The 24,996-nt window shown below is 38.4% G+C and overlaps 4 protein-coding genes across 4 annotated transcripts; 2 read left to right on the top strand and 2 right to left on the bottom strand.

The window, feature by feature from the left end:
- Positions 1-1,084: 1,084 nt before the first annotated feature.
- LOC112560680 (protein phosphatase 1K, mitochondrial-like) lies at positions 1,085-4,845 on the bottom strand. The gene is made up of 5 exons (XM_025232698.1): positions 4,837-4,845; positions 3,039-3,567; positions 2,687-2,907; positions 2,280-2,372; positions 1,085-1,771 (listed from the first exon to the last, which is right to left on the bottom strand). The coding sequence occupies exons 1-5, from the start codon at positions 4,843-4,845 to the stop codon at positions 1,505-1,507; spliced, it is 1,119 nt and encodes a 372-aa protein (XP_025088483.1). The 3' UTR covers positions 1,085-1,504.
- A 104-nt stretch (positions 4,846-4,949) lies between these two features.
- Positions 4,950-7,793, top strand: LOC112559358 (beta-1 adrenergic receptor-like). The gene is made up of 2 exons (XM_025230530.1): positions 4,950-7,133; positions 7,548-7,793. The coding sequence occupies exons 1-2, from the start codon at positions 6,646-6,648 to the stop codon at positions 7,642-7,644; spliced, it is 585 nt and encodes a 194-aa protein (XP_025086315.1). The 5' UTR covers positions 4,950-6,645; the 3' UTR covers positions 7,645-7,793.
- Positions 7,794-8,043: 250 nt separating this feature from the next.
- LOC112559350 (probable G-protein coupled receptor No9) lies at positions 8,044-11,188 on the bottom strand. The gene has a single exon (XM_025230516.1). It carries the CDS (start codon positions 10,967-10,969, stop codon positions 9,926-9,928), a length of 1,044 nt encoding a protein of 347 aa, XP_025086301.1. The 5' UTR covers positions 10,970-11,188; the 3' UTR covers positions 8,044-9,925.
- A 3,514-nt stretch (positions 11,189-14,702) lies between these two features.
- On the top strand, positions 14,703-23,934 carry LOC112566912 (heterochromatin protein 1-binding protein 3-like). Its single transcript, XM_025243344.1, is given in 13 exon segments — positions 14,703-14,779; positions 16,439-16,730; positions 16,732-16,742; positions 17,439-17,562; positions 18,349-18,516; positions 19,126-19,257; positions 19,470-19,554; positions 19,846-19,889; positions 19,892-20,024; positions 20,675-20,825; positions 21,210-21,322; positions 21,588-21,765; positions 21,963-23,934. Coding segments are annotated over 12 exon segments (1,851 nt in total). The 5' UTR covers positions 14,703-14,779; positions 16,439-16,463; the 3' UTR covers positions 22,408-23,934.
- Positions 23,935-24,996: the final 1,062 nt, after the last annotated feature.

Here is a 24,996-nt window from a genome sequence, read left to right as displayed (position 1 = left end):
ACAATATTAATTCTGGACTATGTATGTAGAGACAGCTACCAATGCCATAGGAAGGGTTCAGAGACAAGCCACCAGACTGTAAAAGGATTGACATACAAGAAAAGTCTTATAGCATCAATATTGCTATCTCTTAAGGCGAGATGCTTCAGAGGTCTCATCCAAAAGTATATATCTTGAAGGTATTGTCATTAACACCTTTGTAATTATTAACCCCAGGTATAGCAAAAGGAAGACTTTTAACAAAATTTATAATTAATGTCGACGCACAAATACTCGAAAAAACATTTTCTCTAGTAGGGTAGCACCTCTCTGGAGTGGTATTCTTAACTCATAAAAATCATTTCTAACATAAGAAAACAAAACTTCTTCGAAAATATTATATAATTAAATATTAAAGAGTTGTTGGTGCAGTTTCGAGGACAAGCTATAGAAATCTCAGAAACAAAAATATGGGATGGTGTATATATATATAAGCCTCTTGGGAAAAAGAAAAGTCGTACAGGTAAGAAGAATGTTGTGTATATGCGTGAGATAAAAGTATAGATGCACACAAATGGATTTATGCAGAGAAAATATTGCGGTATTGAAAATGAACTGTGAAAGTTGACAATTAAATAGAACTCAGCTAAGTGAGCATTATTTATCACTATGTCATTTGTTTTAATTGCCTTTTCATATCATCATTTTCATCACATGCATCATTTACTTGCACATCCAGCCTATACCGAGGGCAAAAAAAAAATAAAAGGATTGCTTATCTTGTAATCCATTTTTTTTACTGTAATTTAGCAAGTTTTGTAACTACGTATATGCTTTAACACAGAATTCAGTGTAGTCACAAGGATTTATGTTCAATCTCTAAAGAATTTTGAATAGATATATGTATAAGCATTATAACATTGTAGAGTTCTAAGCTTCTCTTTTTTTCTCTTCCTAAAGAATAGATCTTTGGTTTGATGAGTTTTGTAGATTTATGAGTGCATATACCTTTATTATTACATTTGCATGCTTTAAATAGGATATATATATATATACTCAAGACAATATTAGACATCACTTTTCATGCAAAAAAAATGCTCTTCATATCATGAATAACAATTTATTGCCAACAGATTATCAGAGAAATTCACATTGATTATAAGGTCGAATCAACAACCAAAAAAGGAAATAAACCTTTTGACAAAGTGTTGTATTGGAGTAACCAAATTTTTTTAAATCACAAAGTCAGCAGAAGTTAAAGCATTTTCTCTGTCTGCTCTCTGGTGTACAGATTTAACTCACGAGTTAGTATAGTTTCTAGTGATTGTGATGCCCTCCTCACTCATGTGTCACCATTACCTACTGCCCCTTATATCTTGTACAGCCCATTCTGCTTGTCTTTGTGTGGGGAATTGAGCTATATAAATCACATTAAATTATTAAACCTCTACGCATTGCTCAAACAATATTGCATACAGTGAAACTGGTTAAAAGTCTAGCCAGCAGTCACAGCTGGTGCAAGAAGTCAATCTCTTTTGCTGAACAAATTGCGGCCAAATCTGTATTGCAATGAACTTGCAGCTGCAATGTATTTTCCCCAGGCTCCAAAGGGCACAACTATGACAGAACAATTGTCCTCTGACCCAAAATGCAAAGCTTGGTCTGCAAGGAGATGTGCAGCTTCATCTGGAGTCTGGCAGCTGCTGATGATGTTCACCATCTCATTGTCACTCAAAACAAAACTTAAGCCATCTGTTGCAAGAACCAGAAAGGCATCATACCCATGTTTGATCTGAAACATAGACATCACTAAATCATATATATGTTTTGACTAAAAAAAAAAAATGTTTGATTAGGCTCCTACTGAACCTTCACATTTAACCACACATCTCTCAAAATAGCTGGAGTGAATAGTTTCAAAAATCTCACACCCTCTGTTAAATTTGGAAATAACCTTAAAAAAATTCAAGAGTCTTGCATAAACTGAAACTCATTTCACAAAAAATTCTCTCTCAAGTATTTACAGATATGTCATAGTAGTCAAACATTCTTGTATTTAATTAAAAAAATTTGGCACTTCTACTGTTAACCTTGCTAAATTAATTTCATGGACTGAGAGTAAATAGCCGTAACAGATTATGATAGAACCAGTCCCCAGCTTAAAACATTCTTGTGCCAGAAACGTGTAGTGATACACTTTGACTCTTTATGCATCATAGACAAACTCTGGTGCTGTCAAAATGTTATGGCTATGTTGGCTTGAATTTAGCAATAAACTCAGATTCAGGCACAATGTTTACCTCCAGAGATCGAATATATGGTTCAGCAACAACACCATATCCTTTGAATTCAGTGTCCCCAATGCTTCGAGTCATTCCTAGACGACCATTCACCTAAGCAGGATGAAAAATGCTCAAACATTAGTTACTGTGCAAAATGAAATATATACTTCCATAGATTTCCTAGAGATCTCCCTGCAACTTCCCAACTCCACCCCCACCAACAAATAATCTAATTTCATGACATGTGATAACCACAAAAATCAAGAAAACTCTACCCTTAAGCATCAGGCTGCCTATCAGCAGCTTGTCAAGTGACGAGAATGTAAACATTTTCCCCATTTAATGAAAACCTCTCATACAGCATACACATGAAAATGTAGCTGAGAAAGCTTTAAGGAAACATCTTGTGACTTGATATTGCTCACCTGGGAGATTCCCTGACTGTTTTGAATGATTCGACCACCCTTCTTAGTAACTCTCTGATTCTCATCTGGGTCATCTGGATCATGATCAACTGAAAGCCGCACAGAACTTCCTTTTCGGCACAGGACTGCTCGACTATCTCCTACATGGCCAACAACCATTTCTGAGCTGTCACGTATCAAGCATACTGTAGCTGTTGTCCCTGTCATGAAAACTTCTGAGTCTGGATGGAAAAAAAGGAGTTACAAAGTGCATTAAAAAAATGACACAAACAAGTGTGCAATGAATAAAAGAGCTATGGACTGTCCAGATTTGTGCATAATTAGATTTAATGATTCACATCTTAATACTTACTCATGAAGTAAAATGCGAGATGTCTGGCGAGGACATTATGGACTTCTACAAAACTCTTGTACAGAACTGTCTCCAGCTTATCGGTACGACTTAGCCAGTAGTTTATGTGGTGCTCGAGGTACTCCAGCACATAGTCAGCTGCAAAGGAGGTGCAGTGTCCATCGAAGATTCCGATGTAAATCAGTTGCTCGGTCAACTCCTTCACGACCATTCGGTCTTCATTCATCCTCCGTCTACCGATCAAAGATGCTGTCCCCACTTCTTCGAGGGGAATCTTTGGAATGAGCTTGCCTTTTTTGATGCTTTGTTCCACCAGAATAGGCAAGGTGAGACGGTTGTTCCATGACCCAAGTGTATCGAAATTCACCCCTCTCTGTTGATGCCCTTTATTCTCCGGATCAGACAAAATGCTCCAGTATGATGATGTTACGTGAAAGCTTCGTCGACCACTATCTCCGAACTTCTGACAAGCTCGACACTGCTTCGTGTTTGGCTCCCTTGCTTTAAAATAAACACTTGCAGACTGAAACTACTCTCCCCTTCCAGCCTCTCTGTAGTCTTAAAGTAAACATGAGGTCTTCAAGAAGTAATCGACATAAAGATTTTACGTTTGCATTAAGACCAATTTGTCGGTTAAAATTCTACAACCATGGTTCGGAGAGATACAAGCAAGAATCAGGGGAGGCTACTCCCAAGCATTGTTTACATGGAGTACAGTGAGTAAGCGTTCAGTTCTCTGCGGAAAGAGAGATTTGTTTATATAAACGCCACAGATACTCAGATCCAGAAACAATTTCCAATTGATTTCATCTTTGAAAATTTCGTTTCTTCGCTGGATACAAAAACTGGCATGGCAGTAAAATTCTGAGTGATACGCACTGCACCATGTGGTACAATATCCAATATAATCTATATTGGGCCATGACGATTAGAACTTTTATCTTGGAAAGTCTTCCACTACTGCGTATGTATGTGTTTGTAAGTCAAGTCGTAACAATCATCATCTGTATTATGTCAACCTAGAGGTATGGTAGTATGGGACATCGCATATAAGTAGGATGGAAGATGGACACTCACAATCACAAACACACACACAGGGAAGGCACAGGCTGGCGATGGGGGATAATTACTGGCCGGGTAACAAATAACCCCGTGACCTAAGGAGAGCGGGAGGGGTCGACTAGCGAACAGGATGAAGGTGCGCGGGTGTGTTTGGGGGGAGTGGAGCGTGAAGGTCGGGTGAAGAGGCCAGTGGTCAGAAGGTGAAGACAGCGCAGAGGTGGGAGCATATTCCACCGCCGTCTATCCCAGAGGAGAGCACTGGCACATTATTGCAGTGAGATATGATCAGCGGCACTCGAGTGGGAAATTCAATAGGCGATTGTTTTCAGTGGCACACGCAAAAATGTCTCATTAATCTTCAGAAGACCGTCACATTGTATCAACAAACATGTTATTCCAATTCCACGCGATAGGTAAACACACGCCGCTGTTGCCATAGCAATGCGGATAAAATAGAATGACATCCATGGCATGCCTTTTGGGGATATTGGGAGTTTAATTAGTGCTGATTTCCTGTTTTTCTCTCCCTTTGTTCTGTCATGCTAACTACGACTGTTAACTATTTTAAAACAGATGGCGAGCGTTGTGCGTGAGGCGACGTGATGCCATGTATAGGTACATCCTGCCGAGACTTTGAGGAGAATGTATGCTACCCGTCTAACTGCATCACAACATGATAAAACGGTCTGTTATTTCCCCGTTTGCTACGGATCCGTTTTTCCCCTTCCTCTCTCACAAACGGCATTTTTGTGTACGGTCTTCGTTGCCATGAAAAAAAAAGTCTCCGGACACACAAATATTTTCTCATTCCACCGCACCTTTCAAGCAGTTGAACATCGGTAAGTGTGTAGACGAAGAAAGGAGAAATAAAGTCATCAAGTGCATCTAATTTCCCAACTTTTGGGATTGGAATAGTATATATATATACAATCAACTCTATTACGAGAGAACACCGCTGAAATTCAATGGTTGTCATGTGATCTAAGTAGGAAGCAGTGCTGTGAGTGAAGTTCCGTCTCTGGTACTGATGATAGTGGCACACGTGTGCTTGATCAACGACAAACAAATACAGGCCAGACACTCGAATGTCTAGACTGCTAGGGCGTGGTTGGTCCACCAGTTTTCAAAAACCAAGTAGTGCCACACTGTTTCATAATATTTTACTCTGCATCACTTCGAGGAACATATGAATATTCCTTATCTAACCGAAAGCGCAGTCCAACAGGATATGACAGTTTTCATACAACTCTCTCATGTTTTCCTTTTGCTTAGGATGACGTCTTCAAGAATACCGGTCTTCTCTTCCTCCACACCATCACCCGCCTTAGATCCGGCTGAACAAATGAAATTGTGACATAAAGTGGTGGTTACCATCAACAATTGCCACGAGTATAACTATTTCTCATTTCATCGCCGCCTTGAAAGTAGAGTAAGATTTATTTTGATTTTCATCTATGCGTTTTTAACTGCTTCTCGTGAAGAAAAGACCGGTCCTTCAAACGATACACTGAAAATAACAGCGACTTTGTAGATAAACTGAGCCTATGGATTGTGGTTAAAGTGCCGACTAGGTGGCACCAGTTTAAGACACGTCACTAGGGCTACTGTCCAGTTGTCGGGGTAAATTGATAACAAAGCAGATGCAGATTTCCTGACGCATACGGCTGTAGGTCTGGTTATTCAGAACTGCCACTCGACCAGTGACATCGTGCTCTACAGGAAGTAGATATTTTTAAAATCACCCAGAAATAATCACAACATTAATATCATGTTCTAAATTTATCTAATAGCATCCGCCTATGTCATGTGTCATGACAGTCGCCGGCAGGTTGGTCACAATAGCAACGCTCGGACCTCAGGGTCCTATAAAAGCTACGATCGAAGCTTAGGGATGAGACGATGATGAGACATATCCTCATTTAATAATCACTGCCGATTGGCTCGGTCAGGACTGGAGATCCACCGACGCTGAATGTTTCGTTTTCTGATTTTTGCCGACGTGCATTTTCCAATGTGCAAGAAAGCGAGAACAAAGGACAGTTTGTTTCGGTTTTCCTGCCTCTTGGTGCACCACATGTCCGAGCAGACAAGTATATTATTGTCTGCGTGCAGAGTTTGCGCCTTGGAGAAGTCACTTTGTTTGAAATATCATCGCAAATAACCTCATGGCTGCCTCGCCACTGCTTTCTGCCTTCAGTTCCGTGAGCTGAAATGAAATCGCGATTCGCTGCATGCAACTTAATTATGACTCTTGTGCTGATACTAAAGTATCCGGAATCCATCCCTTCACTGGAATGCACACCAAGAGGATGTAGCAAGACAAGATTTGCCATTTCTTGAAAGTTCATCTCCTAGCATCTAAACTGTTAATGGTTTCGATGTTAGACTGTGGTGTTGATCACACGATGCTGTGCAGAACGAACTTTTCACGATGATTACGTGTTGCTGCTCAGCATGCAGATCGAAAGATTAGTGCCTGGGAAAAAAAGTGTTGCTCATTATCAGTCAGCCCACTACCAGGATTACTCACTTGTATGGACAAACGATGAACTTGACGGAAGAGAGGTCTCAGGTAAATGAGACGAGCGAGGAGATAACGGCCGCTGACGTTGCTCTGTCCGTCACGACGATCCTGTTGTCGCTGCTGATCTGCGCAGGAAACGCATTGACCATCGCCGCCATCATCCGTTCCCCACGCCTGCACACGCTGCCCAACATGTACGTCATGTCACTGGCCGCGGCTGACCTGCTGGTGGGGCTGCTGATGCCGGTGCTGGCCTTGTTCTTTCTGGCCCCCATCAAGAACGCCTTCAACAACGCCAAGTACGCCTGCCTGCTGCTCTTCGCTGGTTTGTACGCGTCCTGCCTCTGCTCCGCCATCAACATGGCGCTGATAGCTACTGACCGCTATATCTTCATCACCAGGCCCTTCTGGTACGAACGGGTGGTCACGCGTGATGTGGTCAGAGGCGTTGTTGCCGTCTGCTGGAGTCTTGCCGTGCTCATGGGTTCAGTGCCTCTCTATGCCAACAGGTAATAGGTGGACGACGAGATGGCGCTATCAGTTTTCGAGTATTTTTTTGTCTCATGCGTCATTATAGACAGTGTTATCAATAATGAAGAATGTAGTTTTGAGGAATATCGAGTGGTCTGATGTATGTGTGTTTGTGGGTCTGTCATTCACTTACGAAAGTGGCTAGGGGTATTAAGCTTAAGTTCACCATCTCTTACAAACGAACGCATGAGAATTTGTCTCAAAGAAGTAATCAACAATAATAGGTATAAAATAGGCAATAGTTAATAATTAATAAGTTTGTAATTCTCTGGGCTTAGAAAAGTTGAGGCAATGTCGATGTTACCATTGAAACATTATACTCATTATACTAACCTCGTTTTGGCATACTAAACGGATTTAGCAACAGACTGACGTCAACGTTCTCATTTCAGATTCAAGTACGACAGTGAGTGCGATTCTACTAAGGTTCTCTTATTTTCCTTTGATGGCATATTTTTGCCAATTTTTTCTTCTCGTGCGCAATGCTGACTGCCGTTCTCTACACTCTTGTCATCCGTCTGGCCAAGGCGAAGCAGAAGGTCGGTCCATCACCCTCAGTGTCAGACTCTCCTTTTCACCCAAGGCCAGCTTCGAGTGGAGCATTACATTCAACAAAGGGCTTCACCCGACGGCAGTACCGTGCAGTTATACTCTTCATCTCTGTGTTCGGAATCTTCGTATGCTGCTGGTCCCCCCGCGTGATAGCCACCATAGTGAATCATTACATTACAGTCAGCGACGATGCGTACAATGTCCTGACTTTGCTTGGGCTTTTGAACTCTGGTATGAATTTTTTCGTGTATGGTTTTTGCAACAAAGACTTTAGGCAAGCATTTACGACCATGTTTCGAGCACGAGGGCAAGACAACTTGCCATCAGTGTCTTGAATGATGAAGGTATAGTAGGCGCAACCTGCAGTGTCACTAGAGTCCCAAACGTTGAGGGGACGAGCATTAGAAAGCCGAGGTCGGTCGATGGTCGCCAGCACCCAGGGGCCAGCTGCATAACATATTTGTAATTTAAACACTTTTAGGCCTTAAATCTGATTAGCTTTTGAATGTTGATGTCGCACTTTAAATAAGAAAAAACAACAAACTATCACGTGTCTTGAATGCTGACGACCAACTCGCTTGGTAGTCCAAACATCAGTCACAACTGATGCACTGTGCACCAATGTCATTGATGTTCCAAATGTTGATTCTGGGTGGGCAGGAAGTAATATTATCATTCATCAATGTATCGAGTACTAAGCACCGGGCAAGGAGTACCGATTGCACAATGGGCTGGGTGGGTGGCAATACGTCATATCTTCAATGTTTCATATTTATGGCTATTTAAGGTTTAGCAAGTAATACAGGGGAGTGATGGTGATGCAATGTGTGTTTGCCTGCCTGCTTGCTTGAGTTTTTCTATTTAATGCTTAGGTAAGTGTGAATGTCGCTATCAAGAACGTCTTTTAGAGTCACGGCACGGGCATACTAAGCAAAAGTGTGTTCAAATTTATATTAATGTATGAATCTGGGCGAAATACTTTCTTTTTGTCGTGAAACATACATGAGGTAATCTATTTTAATACGATACCAGCCCAATATCTGTACCAAGGCAGTCATCAAACATGCATGTTATCAGAATTAGACCCAAGTGAAATATAGCAGACAAATATATTTTAATTCCTTTCATACTTAGGTTCAGAAACAGTTCTCTTTCGCTGGACATTATCGGCCGTGAATTATTTGTCACCTTCAAGGGAACATCGAAAAAACATACTATTACGAACGCTCGTAGGTACAGTAATCAAATGTAAATGAGATTTTTTAAAATAATGTTTATGTGTATATCAATATAGTTAAATGTACTTTTTAGACGTATTTATACAAGGTTGTAAATTAGAAAAAAAAACTCAGTAAAAGCAGCAACAGCAGGAACAAAGAGGTTTCTCATAACAATGGTTTACACGGGTACAATAAGTACAAACAATGTCACTTCCAAATAAAGGTCTGCTAAGTTACCGTTAACAACATCAAAGAGCAATTAGTCATTTGGATGTGCACTTTTTTCGCTTTCATCTTTAAAGAAGCGTGTGCAGCAGTTAAGTGCAACAAGAATGGAAGTTTTCTACACAACACTAATTTCTACGATGAAGCGTCTATACTCTACATTGGTGGCATAAAACTTTGATTTCTCTAGAAATCCTTTACACACGAATGTACAGAACTTTGTGGGAATTATTGAGGATGTGGAAAAAGATTAAACGATACTTGTCCACTGCATTAGTAAACCTAATTATTTTTGACTGCTATATTTGTATTTTCCTTTTACATTGCTATAAATAAATTTTGGCTGTCAGAATGCCGATTGATTGTAATTATCATCAAGGTGTCGGATAGGGCAATGGAGTTGTGCTGGATCGTTGTAGACCACTTTTCTGAAAATTCAGATACTCATATCGGTTCAACGTCATGTTTTCAAAATGGTACCTATTGAATTGTTGCTTGTTTGTTGTGACTGAGACACTTCTTAAAATCAATCTTCTTCTAGACTATGGTAGTGATCTAATAAACAAAACAAAAGACATGGCATAAACGAAAAAGGCATCTTAATTATTTAAGATGTCGGCATTACCTTAAGCTATATCCCTGATTGGGGAATTTATTCATTGCGGCTTCAGGTAACAATCACTGTGACATCTGTAGTTTAGACAGCGAATTGAGAGTCAGTAAATGTTATCCTCCACATAAACGTGCCAGGAAGCGTCAGCAGTGATTCGGGATTAAATACGAAGCATTGAAACGCGTGGTGGCCTTACTTCTTCGTTTTGTCCATCTTGCAGGTTCATCCCTAGAACAGCATCTGGTCCGCTGGACTTCACTCGTAGCGTGTTTACTCTGTCACAGCAGCGGCACAGGAGACTCCTGTATGCTCTTCTGAATTCTTTGTCAAAATAAGGGTAGACGAAGATGTTGATACCAGAGTTGAAAAATCCCAAAAACAACGTAACTTTGTAGGCGAGCTCATATCCCGGAAAGTCACAAAAGGCGGAGACCAGCTCGACTGTAAAATACGGTGACCAGCATGCGACCAGCAGACCGAAGACAACAAAAAACAATTTCATCGCTCTCAGAGAAGATTTCGAAAAAGGATGGCTGTTCTGAGGTCGCCGATTGAAGGCAGAATCACTAGCAGTAAGAAGTGCTATAGCTCTTTTGTGTCGTAAAGTAAGAGCAGCTAGCTTTGCGTAAATGACAGCAGTGATGCAGCAGCAAAGGAAGAACAGTCCAGATGACGAGAACGATCTCAGCACAAGAGGGACGACTTTGTGTATGGTGCAGATCCTTGCGGTCTGAAATAAGTTGTGGTACATGGTTATGCTGCCATAGCAGACCGCTAGAAACCAAGCGGCTACAATGACCATGGCGATCCTTTTCTTACTGATGACCCTGACGTAAAAGAAAGGTTTGGCGATGTAGAGATAACGATCGAAGGCGATGAGGCACATGTTGAGTCCCGAGCAGACGACTGTGGTATAACCCCACGACAACATGCTGGTGCAGGCCGCCTCGGTAGAGTCGAACCACGTGCGGACAGTGGGGATGTAGTAGACAGCCACGTACACTTGCAGAAGCCCGACCAGAGCATCCGTAGTGGCCAATGACACCACGTACATGTTGGGTAGCGTCCGAAGTTTCGGGAAAACCAAAACGGACACGACCGTAAAGGTGTTGCCAGCCACCATGAATGCTCCCAACGCCAGTGCTACTGCCACGAAAAACATAGTCTGACTCGCTGAAGATTCGCCTCCAGGCAAAACACTCATTTTGTTCTGTTCGCTGAACTCGACAGCCGCTTATGTACAAATATTTGTTGCAAGTAAAATAATTTATGAAGCGGATTTTAATATGGTTTTTTCTAAGGACTAGCTAAACGTAAATTTACCCCAAATGTTGCTGTATTTTACCAGCTGCGTGGAGGCTCATCATCCCAAATACAGTGATATCATGCAGTTAGTGTCCTTGCGATTCCCGTCTCAACGACCCATTCCTTCCAGTCCTCCGTTGTCTTTTGACAAAATTGTTTGAATCAGTCGAGACTGTCTCTGTCTGTTAAGTCCACACACCTTTGCTTCCTGTGTACTTCGCTCCTATCTTCGTTGTGCTATAAATCAACTCAGGATCTCAGGTTTATCACAACTACACGCTTTGACAGCTCTAATCAAGTGGAAACATACATACACATCATTAACCACAAAAGCTGCATTAAATGTTTTGTCTCTTCCAGCAGTTGCCTAGTCCGTAAATGAGGAGTTAAAGGACATATTGTCACGTACTTTGTCTTACAACTTTTATATCCATTGCCGTTCTGTTTCGAGTATTCTCGGCAAGGCATAAATGCTTTGTTGCTGAAGACATGCTTTCCTCACTGTGACGTTGATTGCCTCTCCTTTTGATGTGGACAGACGGTCTTGCGAGTTGGTGTGCTCTTCTGACAATAGTGCTGTCTGGTGCAGCAAAACTACAGAATTAGAGAAAGTGTATCCGTGTGTACCATTAAAATAAATGTGGCTAGTTGTAAGAAGTGCTTCGTAAACTTAAGACTGTTATAAAGAAACAAATATAAAACCACTTTTTACAAAATCTCTCCCATATGCCATTGATTTTTGTTGGATTATACGAAACATTTGCTAACGGAAAAGAAAGTCGTGCTTAAACATTTTATTTTATTTAAAAGAGTTAAGTTTTAAAAAAATTCTTAAATTGTGTTTTCCATTGTGTTTCTATAAAACCGATTGTCTTAATAGATCGAAGACTTAAAGTGTTTAAAATTAGAAGCATGTTCTGCAAATGGCCCCAGGAATGTGTTGACTCGCAAAATAGTATCCAAGGAAAGCTTTTTCCTCAGATAATTGATGTTTGTTCAGCGAAATACAGCTAAATATTACATTTTTTACTCTACCTTCTTTTTCTTTGACTCTTGTAGTTAACCTGGACAAGAAATCGACCCAACGCAGAGCAGTCGGATTATTTGTAAATGCCATTCCCAATCGATGTGTTATGAAAATCTAAGGAAATATACGACTGTGAAACTTTGTGGATTGTAGATAATGGCCAGTCCCCTTTCAATGCTCTGCAAAATAAATGTTCTGCTATTCAAATGATATATCCTATTTTCACAAAGAAAAATCAAGTAACTTTGAAATTATATTGTATTAAAAAAATACGCATTGTTGTAGTAAATAATATCAACGCCATTCATAACGTGTAATGAACACAAAGAGAGGTAGTTGTTTGATTTTCAACATCTCTACATTGCCAAGCATTTCTTTTATAGATTTTGCTGCTGGGTAACTACATTTACTGACTGGAAGATTCAACTGACACGATGTTTGTTGTTCTGGATGTAGCCCCAGGTGTTGATGTCAATAACGTATAAGTCCCAGCACCATGGACATATCAGTAATAATTGATTGTGAACAGGTTGCGCTACAGATGACGTTTACATGCTTAAAAATAAAGTAACGTCCAGATAAAATCAAGGAAGCAAAGAAGGGCTGTAAAAAATAATGCATGAACAGACAATTTTTGAAGCTCTTCGAGTGGAATGAAAACATAGGATGCGTTGAAGACAACATTCTGTAGTGAGCGTATAGTGACATAAAAATAAGCGTGTAAATGTAATGTCTCATGGGTGTTTTAAAAAGATTTTCCTCATCACACATATATCCAAAAGCGTCTATCTTTCTATCGCGCTCTCTATCCCCCCCCCCCCCCCCCACTTGAGACGCTCTACATCTGCAGATTTAAAAAAAAACTGGAACCCCTCTAGCAGTTTTCCCCGTGTTATTTGTTCTTCCTGGTTTAATTCCTCCACCCGCGCAAACCTCCTTTTAAGGTCTTTTATAGAGACAGTTGCTGCATCACAATTTTCTCTAGTTTAGCTGGAACCAAAGGTACATAGCAAAACTTCATTAAAATGTTAAGAACACAATAGCAGAAAGCATGTAAAATAGTGATCGTTGCTGGGTTCGCTGTAGTTCACAATGTCTGAAAAATATCACTAATTTTGGTTATTCTTTCCCATTTGTCATATCTATTTGATATGTGATCCATATTTAGTTCAAGTTTTTTCTCTATGGCCCAAGAAGGCTGAGGTTTTCCATTTCTGATCATATCTCAAAAAAACCTTATTAATAACTCCCGGCAAAATGCTAAAACAACACAAATGCTAAAATGATAATCAACGAAATGACTTTAAATCACCGTCCAAGGGGTTATGGGTCCCTATGCTGGCAGGATGAAAATCAGAAAATGGCATTGGTGCTGGAGCTGGTGCCAACCACTGGCGGCAAAGAGTATATGACAATGGTGGTGGACACTGCTGCGTAACCGAATGATCATCACATAGTGATGCCTTGGCATCCTTCTCTCCTTCACTGTTAGCTGTGCATCTCTGTGTCAAACGAATACATTTGCGTCAACTTATTCAGCTCAGTAAATTTAAAACTAAGCTGTTGATATTTTGTTTAAAAACTTAATTTTTTTGAAGAACATTTTATCTTTATTGGACAAAATTTGTTTATCATCTGTAAGTTGCCATTTTACCAGAAAGATGACACAGCTTTGTGTCCTTACATGGTGTAAACCAAAAAAAAAAAATCCATAAAATAAAGCTTATCGGAGTTATTCCGGCCTATCCTTTTTGGTTGAGAGGGAGTATTTTTTCATCGCTCGCCTATTCCATTTCTTTAAGTATCTCGCAGATTCAGCAAGCTTCTTGGTAGTTATACCTGCTTGGAAATAAATATTTAAAAAGGTAGCCAAGTTAGTGATCGACATACACTTGACATACACGATCGTAATCGCAATATATTTGAGGAAATGCTGACAGCTCCGAATTCATGCCGTCATTTCCGGCTAAAGAATTCTCAAATTGGTTTGTAGTCTCGTGCCTCGTTTTAGTAGTTAATCTGAAATGGGAATAAACCGGAAGCTTTGTAGTTTCATGCCTAATTTTCGTAGTTAACTGGGGAAAAAAAAAATCGTCTGCCAGCATTCCAGTAATGAAAACGTGGCGAGACTGGCTCAATCTTAGAGGCTACGGTTGAGTCGCAAATATCGGGGGCGAAAGCGGCTTATATTTTGTCAATCTCCCGATCGCAAATAGCGCTGCACGCGCACCGGGAACGCTGACGTTTGCTTGATGGATGCTTGGCAATGGGCAAACCAATGTTACAATCTTTCCCCAAGACTAGCCCAAGCTTGGCTGAATCTTGCGTGTTTGCTGAGACATGCGTGTTTACTTGCGTTGATACTTATATCAGTTCCTATTCCGATGTCCGATACACTCTAGATCACTACGCCTGGCAAATTACACGATAAGAATTTAAAAGGTACGCAATGTCAGTTTAAACGACATGATCAGAAAATCGATTTAATGCATTGATCAGCTTCTACCACATTGATAATCAGACAATAGAAAGGCGATCAACATCACTTTTTTTTAAAAAAGCAGACGACTTTTTTCACTTCCCTTATTCTTGCGCATGCGTAAATTATGCAGACCTTGAAAAACAAGCGTCGGTGTATGACGTACACGTTCGTGCGCGCTACAAAACGCCGACCATCTTGAGGTTAGTGGAATGCACATTTTCATGTCCATTTTGGTGACTGGTCATATCGTCTGGATTTCAACAAAATATATATTCATGATATAGCTATGGTTAGACATGCAGTTCATCTTGCAAAACACTTACGAGCACTGGCGCGACCTTGGTAAAGTTAATACTGCTGCAGAGTACCAAGGCCGCATGCCAGTGTTTGCAAACTTACAGACTGCCAGCCTTCGCTGTCATTTCTCCTTAAATAACCAGTTCTTTGTGCACATGTATTTGCATGTGAGCTTAAAGTATTTTTTGACATCTGCTTTTTTTAAAGCCAGATGTAAACAGCGAGAGATCAACTATATAGCTTTAGCCTTACAAATGCAAATTATCACCTAATCAAAATTCATGCAAATGTCTCGTTTAAGAGGTTTGGCACCGGTTAAAACTAAGAGCGCAAAGTCAGATTCAATTTTCCATAAGCAGGGATACACGTTGCTATTATTTTCACCTGCGGGTAAGAAAGTACTTGTTTATTTCGACCTACTAATGTGGAAGTTAATAATAAACTTTTGAATTTCCATGGACTGTTCGTGGCTGCGCACTTCTCCAGACCTTCGTCATTTGTAAACAAATGCCTGAATGAAAAACAAACGTAGTTTGCCGATAGCTATTGCATATTTTCAATACTTCCTATACATGCTATTGTGTCTAAAACTAAAAGAAGATCGATGCAGATGCCAATTTATGCATTGGTGCAAAATTGGGCTGTGACAAACTGCGCTGCAGTTGATCTCAGGAGAAATTTAGCGAGTATATCGAAGGATACGCAATTAACTTGTCAGGATAGTGTGTTGACGGCATAAAACACATACCCATTAAAAGCGGCGGAACAACAACTTCAGGTAGACTGATGATACGTCGTTATGGTCGCCATGACATTAGTGAAACAGGTAAAAAACACAAACCTAACATAAATCAAAATCCTTATCCAAACTCAAACCCAACCTTTAACCCTAGCCCATTTTCTGGTTTGTAAAAAAATGTGTTGGGAGCACATAAAGTTGTACTTTTCCCCAGTCAGAGGTAGGCTGAAAGTGGTACACAAACAGGAAAATACACAGCTGGTAAATTCTTATAAAATATGACCAGCCTTGAGACTTCATGAGGAACGTACACCAGTAATTCTCCCCTGACCCAAGCCCTAACTCAGAAAAGCCTATGAAGTAACCATACATGCACATCTGAACACTAATGAGCATATCAGATCTCCAACATAAAAATGACTGAAAAATAGAACAAAGTTAGAACTCCTATACAGAATTTGAATCCATAGCTTATGGCTCCAAAAGTCGTGTTTTGATTTCTTCACAACAACAGTTTCGCCAAAAGAAACTTAAAACTGTCTAATTATAGCATGTTTATGCATTTTGATTGGAGAACACAATAAAAGGACGTGACAGTCAGCCACCTGGCGTCTGTTTAAAATTTTTTTAAATGTAAAGATTATTATAGTATTCATTTCCAAGTTAAATGGAAAATTCTGATGCATGCCATCACAATTATTTTACATGTATGTGGTATGATGAAATGCTAGCTAAAACTGTACATTGCATAGATGCTTTTGCAAACAATAACATAATATTAAACTACTTTTAATTAAACCCATTTTCTTCTTTTTTCTCCCAGAGAAATAATACAAAATCTAACCCAAATGCCTGCAATAAAAAAGAGAATTACTGCTGAGTATCGAGCAGAGCAGGAACAACGTGGTGAAGAACATGTCGAACCAGATGCTGAGTCAGAAGCTGTTGATGCTGCAGACGTTAGTACTTCTGCTTCACAAGTTTCAGTAACATTGTCTTCATCATTGAAACGCAAACTCTCAGGCAGTGGTGGGACTCCAAGCCCATTGAGAGGACTAGATGGTGAGGTACTGCTAGAAAAACGAAGACGATGTTTGCCTGTTGCAGAAGACAAAGCTTGCAAGCTGGTAAGCATCTTTACCTTGTTTGAGCATTTTTGTTGTGTGTGGACTTTGCAAAGAGTTTATTCGTATATTTATTCTGTACATATTAACTTTTGATTAGCATTCTATCTTTAATTATTATCACCTATGTACCAAGAGAAAAACATAACATTAAACATATTTGTAACACATCGCACTACAGTATTAATATTTAATAATAAATAATTAGTAATAAATCACAACAATTTTTAAAAGCCATATTTTTATCTTAATGATAACAAAGTATTTTCAGCCCTCTTAAATATTGTACATTATATTTCTTGACTCTTTGTAAGAATGTGTGATGTCCTTCTGATGCATTGATAAAGTTCATAAAATAAATATATGCTCCAGAATAAACTGTGTCGTGTCAAGATTCTGTGCTTAATACTGTTATGATGAGCCACCTATGTGGGACACCAAGTGCATGAATCTAGAAAAATTATGCAGTACAAACTTCTTCCAACAATGTTGTTACCATGTTACAATGGCTGGCACATGAGGCTAAAAATAATTTGGATAATTTTGGCTGATCTATTAAGTGCCATAAACTCATTCGATATGGATGTATTGATGCAATTGAGCTGTAGCTATAAAGATGTTTGCATTTGCAGGTGAAAACTGTATAAGAAAGTTAAAGTTGCAAAGAGTTCATAGCAGCAGGTGATTTGTTTTTTACAGGCTTGAAGGCAACTTTGAAAAGAAGCCAGAGATGCATCTGTCTTCGCAAAAGTTGTACCTTTATTACACAGACATGTGCCAGCAGGAAGGTGGAGGAGTTCTTGACTTTAGAGATTTTACAAAGGTATTAAGGCATGATCTTTGGTTCTCACAACAAAGTTATTTTCTGAAAAGTTCTATTTGCTTTTATCATTTTAGCTTTGTCTTTGGACATAGTTTATTGACACAAACATAGAAAGAGTAGTGATGTGTGGTCTTTCGTTTTCTTAGTGCAGTATTAATGTCACAGCTACTGGTTTTTACCAGACTATTTATTTGTGTCGTTTTTTTTTAATTATTATTTGTCCAAGTCCAGTACAAGACACCATTTTTTGTAAAAAAATCTGAGGGAATGGATTCTTTCATTTTACAAGATAGACCCCTTTAAACATCACCACATGAAAAAGTTGTGTGTCCCAGAAGTACGTGGATACTCCTCTTTTGTGAAGGCTATAATCAGGCCTATCCATGGACTATGGTGACATCACAGTACAACTGCTTTATTTGCATGATGTTAGTTATAGGCATGTGACTGAAGAAGAAATTTTCAGAAAAAATGTGAAATAAGATTTTAGAGAAAAGAACATCGTATATTTGCAGTCTTTAAGCGTTTGACCCATGAAATGTCTTGTGCTATTCTTTCGAAATGTATACAGTCTGAAGTGTATGAGTAAAGTTTTACCTCATTTGTAGTAAGATTGTGTGAAATAAAGGCATGCAAATTCTGGAAGATTAAAATGAAAGAGAAAAGGCAAAAGTAGTAGTAGTGTGGTGTGTAGAACAAACAAGCCTTACTAACCGAAGATATATTTTTCTGTGCTGTTTTGGTGTTGGTCATTCAGTGATGACTTTGCAGACTTTTGTTCCTTAGATACTGCGTACAAAGCTAGGCAACGAGTTTGGTGTGCGAGAAGATTCCATCTATAAAGGACAACTTAAGGAAAAAAAATTGGAGAAAAAAGCTACTGTAAAAGGTCAGACACTAGGTCTTAAGATGAAGGACTTGGTGGAAGAGGCACTAAAAGCTAGCGGAAGCCCTGTATCCTTTTGCACGGTACTGCTAAAGTATTTAACTCATCAAGAATATTTGTGTTAAGAATGATTGGTGTTCTTTTTAATTAAAATAAGATATTGTGTCTTCAATTAAAATGTCCACTTAACTAAAAGAATTTTTTTTTTTTTAGAATGATATGCATATATATATATAGGGTTTGACTTTGAGGGTTACTATCTTAGGACTGTGCAAGTAAGTTTTCAGACCATTAGGCATTCAGAAAGTGAAAATATAGAGGCTGAGATATTCATGACATATATTGCAGGAATAGTGTTCATGGTTTAGTATATAAAATGCCATCTGGATGTTAGTATGAAGGCATTTTTGTTTCTGACAATATCAGTTGACTTTTAAAAGATATTTTCAACCTTAATGTCAATAGAGTAGGTTTAAAAAAAATGCCTACCAGACAGTAAAAAGATGATTGGATAGCACTTGCATAACACATTAAGAATTTACATATTTTTATATTTGTGAGGTAGATGGTGTTCTTTGGTGGACTGCAACTCGTAATAGAGAGAGGCTGGACAGTAGCACTAGAATGGAGTTACAAGCATTTTAATAAGCTTGGCATATTCCTTAACACTATTCTAGAGGAAAGGTGTGCGATTTCATTGGATCAAACAATACTTGGCAGCAAAGTACCCTGCTCTTATGATAGCCCAACGTCCTGGTCACTTGAAAGTAGCTCTTGAACGGGCAGTGAACTACGGAAAAGTGGAATTGGTAAGGTTTTGTAATAGTAAATGAATACAAAGGCTGACAGGTTTCAACAAATATCCCAGTTTACAAAACCTGATGTCTTTCACTAAGAACTTTTTTTTAGCGCATCAACACTGTGCTTAGTTTTTTCCTTTTGTTTTTATCTTATTAAAGTCTACATAGAACAAGACAGTTACTGGTGAGGTAGTTATTTCTTTTTTCCACTTTCAAACTAGGTGAGAGGAATTGGCTTTTGTGGTTACTATCGACTTCCTGGTCCAGCAGAAGTTGAAGAAGAAGAGCTAAAAGATAAGGAAAAAAAGGTAGAATTGTATGTTAAGATTGGCAAAGACATTTGGTTTATTGGCATAGTGTTTATTGTACTTCCTAAAAAGTGAAAATAATGTGTCATTTTTTAAAAATTAATACCTGTAAAAGGTTTTTACATGTACATGTGTGAATGTGTGTGTATCTGTTTCAGATTAAGTACATTCCTTGCACACTGTATATGGTGCACTTAGAATTTGAACTGATTTCTATAAATTTTTGTTTGGAGGGGCAGGCTGGGGTACATTTTTTTGCTTCTTTCTCAAGACATATTCTGAATTTTTTAAGGCAAAAGGAGACGATGTGGAAAAATGAAAATGAAAATGAAGACAAAGGTGATGGCAGCAGCGCGGAGCCAAAAGAAGATATGGTTGATAACTTAACAAAAACAGAAGAAGAAAATCCAAAAGAAAAAACAGCTGCACAGAAAAAACCCAAGCGTAAAGCAAATAAGAGAGTCAAAAGTAAGTGATTAACATTTTATATGCCTCGATATTCTTGTCTACTTTTTTAAAAAAGGTTATATTTATGAGTTATTAAATAAGTGAGCAATTTTGTAATGAATGCATATCAGTTGTTTACTTAAACTATTTTCAAAATTTTTACATATATTAAAAGGTAAAAAAATTTTTAAGTGAAGATTTTTTCATTCAAGCAGGACATAAAACATGCCATGGTTTGTAATTGTGAATATCTGGCCAAAGAATAAACAGAATGCAAATGTGATAATAGAAGATAGAATAGTCAGACGAACAATCTCTCTGTCTGTAAGAAGACCTTGGAGTGGTAGAACAAAATTTTAATAGAGTTTTTCTTCATTTAAGACAGAACATGATGGGATTTATATTTCCTTTCTGCAGGACTTGTAAAATGGTATAAGGAATAACAATGACTACAGCTTGGTGCAAACTAGATTGTAATGGCTTGCTCCCTATGATGCACAAAAAATTTCACTTTAGGAAGTCCGTAACTATTTACATTTTACCTTTTACATTTAGTTTACGAAAGGCCTTTCTTTTCTTGTTGCAAAAATTTTATTGCAGGAGCTGTGATATAGGAAATTTTATCTGCTAATAAAAAAGGTAGTTTAGTAATGTTTTGTTATTTTTGACAGGACAAAACCGAATCAATCACAGTGAACCACAGCATATTGAAGAGATATTTCCTCTTGCAATGACATACATGAGCGAACCAAAAGAGGCATCAACTGCCAAGATTAAAAAATATCTAGAAAAGTACTACGGGAAGACAGACATAGAAAACAGGTCAGATATCACAAGAGTATTTAAATTTTTTATTTATTTGAATGCCAGAAAAGTTAATTGAATTATGTGAATTTGAGTTTGAAAAAATGTGGTTTACTAAAAAAAAAAATGGTAATAAGAGCAGAAAATATGTTCAAAGAAAATTGATTGCTCGCTTTTTTTTTGTGGTTGTCTTTTAAATCTTTTAAATCAAGATAAAATTTCTGACACAAATTAATTATGCTGATGTTTAAGACTAGAAGACAGAGCTTTGATCAACAGCAAGTTAGGATTAAAGACTGTCCTTGTTCAGCTTTTGGTTCACAGAGATAAAAATAAAAATCATCCAAAAATATATTAGTTAAGTTGTTCAGAGTGAATTGGATAGAAATGCTTTATGGACAGATTGAAGAAGACATTACTTCATGGACTTGAGCTGGGTATGTGGGATCGTGTTTCTGGAATTGGAGCATCAGGTACTTTTCAGCTTCAGGTGGACACCTTTAACCCTCAGCACAGTGAGTAATTTATTTTGTGCCTTTACCCTTTCTTTTCATCTGTTGTTTGCAAAATTACAAAATTGTTGTTTTAAAATTTATTTTTATGGATCTATATTTTAAACTTGTAAGCAGATGTAATCTGACTTTTAACTATGGGATTGGTAAAGACATAAACCACACAAGACAATTTCTCAAGGATTTTGGCTTAGTGTAATAGAGAAACAATTATAGGCATGAATACACAAACAATGGATGCATTAGATGTCTTTCTCTTTTTTGCTAGCGGAATCCCTTATGGATATGGTGTCTTCAGCAATCATTGCATGTAGTGAGCCAAAGATTGCCTCCTTCCAGTTGCTGAAATCATATATCAAGGAATACCATTCAGAGTTTGGGATTGACACGCGCCCATCTTTACTCAAGAATGCCATTGCACGGGCACTTAAGAAAGAGATGATCATGTGAGTATATCACACTTTTATATTTGCAGCACTTCTTTACAGCCCTGAGTGTAGTCTCTTATTGTACATTCTGATGTTATGTTTAATTTTCTTCAGTTTAAATTTTAAGTTATTTGATTTTTTTGTTAAGCAGATAGCTGCACTTTGATGCTTAAATTATGGTGCTGTAATCTGAATACATACAATTTTGTCTGCAGTCGTGTGAGTGGAATTGGAATGTCAGGAAGCTTCCAACTCGCCCAGCCCTTCATGCCTTCCCCAGCAATTCTAGCAGGAGAAGAGGATGAGGAGGAGGATGAGGAGGAAGATAATGATGAAAATGAAGTTTATGTTGTGCGAAAAACAAAATCAGGACGTTCTGCTCCACTGAAGCCCAGCAACCAAGGACAGTCATTAAAGGAATCGTCACCCTCAAAGCATAGCAGGGCAGGAGCTTCAGCAGCCAGAGGTGCTAGCAAAAAGACTGTCAGGAAGCAAGTGTATAGTGAAAGTGAAGAGGACTCGGAGAGTGATGAGTCAGGAAATGAGTTCCAAGACGATGATGAAAAATATGTGCCACGCAAGACCAAATCCAGGCAAAACCATGAAGTGGCTACCCCAAAAAACCTGCTGCTGGCAGGGACAAAAGTGAATTGTCTGTAAAGAAGAACAGAGTTACTACACCAGGTAGCACGCCCTCAATAAAGGGCAGTGCTGAACAAGATAAAGATGTGAAGAGGACTCAATCTGCTAAGCAGTCTGAGGGGAGAAAGAAAGGAAAATCTGCTATCAAAGGCCAGAAAAAGTTAGACACTAAGAGAAATCTTAATGATACAAGAGAAGGAAAAGTCACTTTGACTTCCATGCCAGGCAAAGCAGGCAGAGGTTCTAACAACAGTTCTCCTGCCAAGAGTCCTGTCATTAGGAAGCAGGCCAACAGACAGGCTGTTGCTGAAGATACAGAAGATGAGGAAAACTACTATGAGGTAGAAGAAGCCACACCTTTGAAAAAGGGGAAGGAAGCTAAACCAGGAAAGGAAACACCAAACAAAAACAAGAAAGGGAAACGGGGGAAAAAATCTAGAGTAAGTTCTAATGCAGATAACACCTCATCTCCTCGGGCAGGGTTTTCTCCTAGATCCACGAACAACTTAGTCAAAGTATCATACTGAGAAATGAATGGGGAATCTGCTAATGACGATCATCTTGTGGTTTGTTCAGCAGCATCTGGCAAAATGCCATGAAGCAATGACCTGGGTCCATTTTCTCATCTGTTTGTTTCCATATTATTGTCAACACAGGAACACATTTTCATTATCCTGACAGTTTCAACAGACGCAGTATTCACACACAATCAAAGTGGCAAACATCGCATGTGTTCATGTTAAGCCTTTCTCATCACCCTCCATTATGTCTGAACCAGAGTGGTTCAGCCTTTGGCAGCATTAGTTTGTGGGTCCCTATTTTCAGGAGTTCAAGTGCTCTTTGTGCTTGTGCAAAATTTTACTGGCACAAGAGCTTTGGCGTGGAATCTTTCTTTATGAAATATTTGGCTTATACTTTGAAAATTTGAATTCCTGTATTTTACAGGTTTATAGAAAATGCATTTAGAGTGCATGACTGGCTGGTTGAGGTTATGTGTGCATGCACTTGCATATTTGTATATACTTTTGTTGGAGTTGAACCATGCATTTAATCCTAGCTCATTTTAACATGAAAAATAATGTATTCAGAAGTAATTGATGTTAAAGTGTTAAGAAATCACTGATGTTACTTTTAAAATGGTTCAAATATGAAAAAGTCGAATACTTTATCAGTCCATTTTACATATTCTTTAATGTATTTACCAACAATTTCAGTTGTATTAGCATTGTTGGGACATATTTATTGCTAGTCTTTCCCCCATGACCTCAACATTTTTTTTTCTCTCTCTAAAACAATATGTATTCTTACGCATACATTTGTCTACATTTTTTCTCATATGCCTGTGCATCTGAATTTGATAGTTTTACACATTTATGTCTGACATTCCCACTCTCCCATTTTTTTCATTCACTCTCACTTCTGTTTTTTTTTTTTTCCTATTCATCAGTTTTATAGAGAAAACAAAATAGGCGTTTCATGTTTTTTTGATTTGTAATCTGAAAATAATATTTGTTTTAGAAATTGCTAATAAAGCTTTGAGGCTTTTTTTGTGTCTGGTCCTTATATTCATTAATTGTTATATTTCAAATGTTGATGGCAGTCATGCATCAGTTGTTGAATCTGATTGATATTAATATAGATAGAAATACTTTCTCAGGATCTTTCAGGACTGGCATAAAAGTTTCATCATAAAAATTAATGCAACATAATGACTTTTAAAAACAATCCTAAAAAAACTTACAATTGCTTAAACAGTTTCAATAGCACCCCTAAATTTAACATACAGTTAGGGTGTTAATGCTAAGCCATACTTTTGAATGATTAGAAACTAGGAAGAATCATGCCGTTCGACTTTGTAGAAATTTTTCTGTAATGCCTTTCAAGAGATGCTGGAAGAAAATGGGAGTGCCAAGAAAGATAACAGGATCATAACAAGAAAAAACAATGACTTTGGGATTATTGGAGAACTTACTGCTTTTAGTAGGTTGTTGCCATTTATTTAGAGATGAGGAAATAATAATCATCTATGAATTTTACATCTTTGTGTTTACTGTTGAAGTCACTAAATAGGAATGTGAAGTTGTATCAAATGGTTGTGGAACAGGTTATGCATTAATTTCTTTTATTGTAGTGTTGCCATATGTGTTCTGACTTGGGAAATTCATTTTTTTTTTAAATGAAATAGTTTCTACCTAGTTGCTGGGTTAGTGGTATTTCCATCCGTAAGGGTAAATTGTTTTATCACATGGTCCCATGTCCCATAGAGCGGTCCGGTGGCGCAACGGTTAGCGCCCGTCACCAATACAGTGAAAGTTGGCTGCCCAGAGTTCATTTCTCCTCTCGGGCAAGATGTTCTTTCTCTGCATGTGGCATCTGTTTACAGGGCTGGCTGCCTTACCGTAATATAGCCTCCGTTGCTGGCACGGTGTAAAACACCAATTCCCCCCCCCCCCCCATGTCCCATAGATTATGAAGTAAGGAGGGATAGTGAAGGTTTTTCAAGGTGCATGTTTAAAAACCTATTTAAATAAATTAGAAAAAAGATCAAATGTAGAAAATAAAAAATACAGTCCTCTTAAAATACAGTTGATTTGTTTGTGGGTGGGC

The sequence above is a fragment of the Pomacea canaliculata genome, linkage group LG1 (genome assembly GCF_003073045.1).
Source record: "Pomacea canaliculata isolate SZHN2017 linkage group LG1, ASM307304v1, whole genome shotgun sequence".
NCBI lineage: Eukaryota > Metazoa > Mollusca > Gastropoda > Architaenioglossa > Ampullariidae > Pomacea > Pomacea canaliculata.
This window is presented reverse-complemented; position numbering and strand designations above follow the sequence as displayed.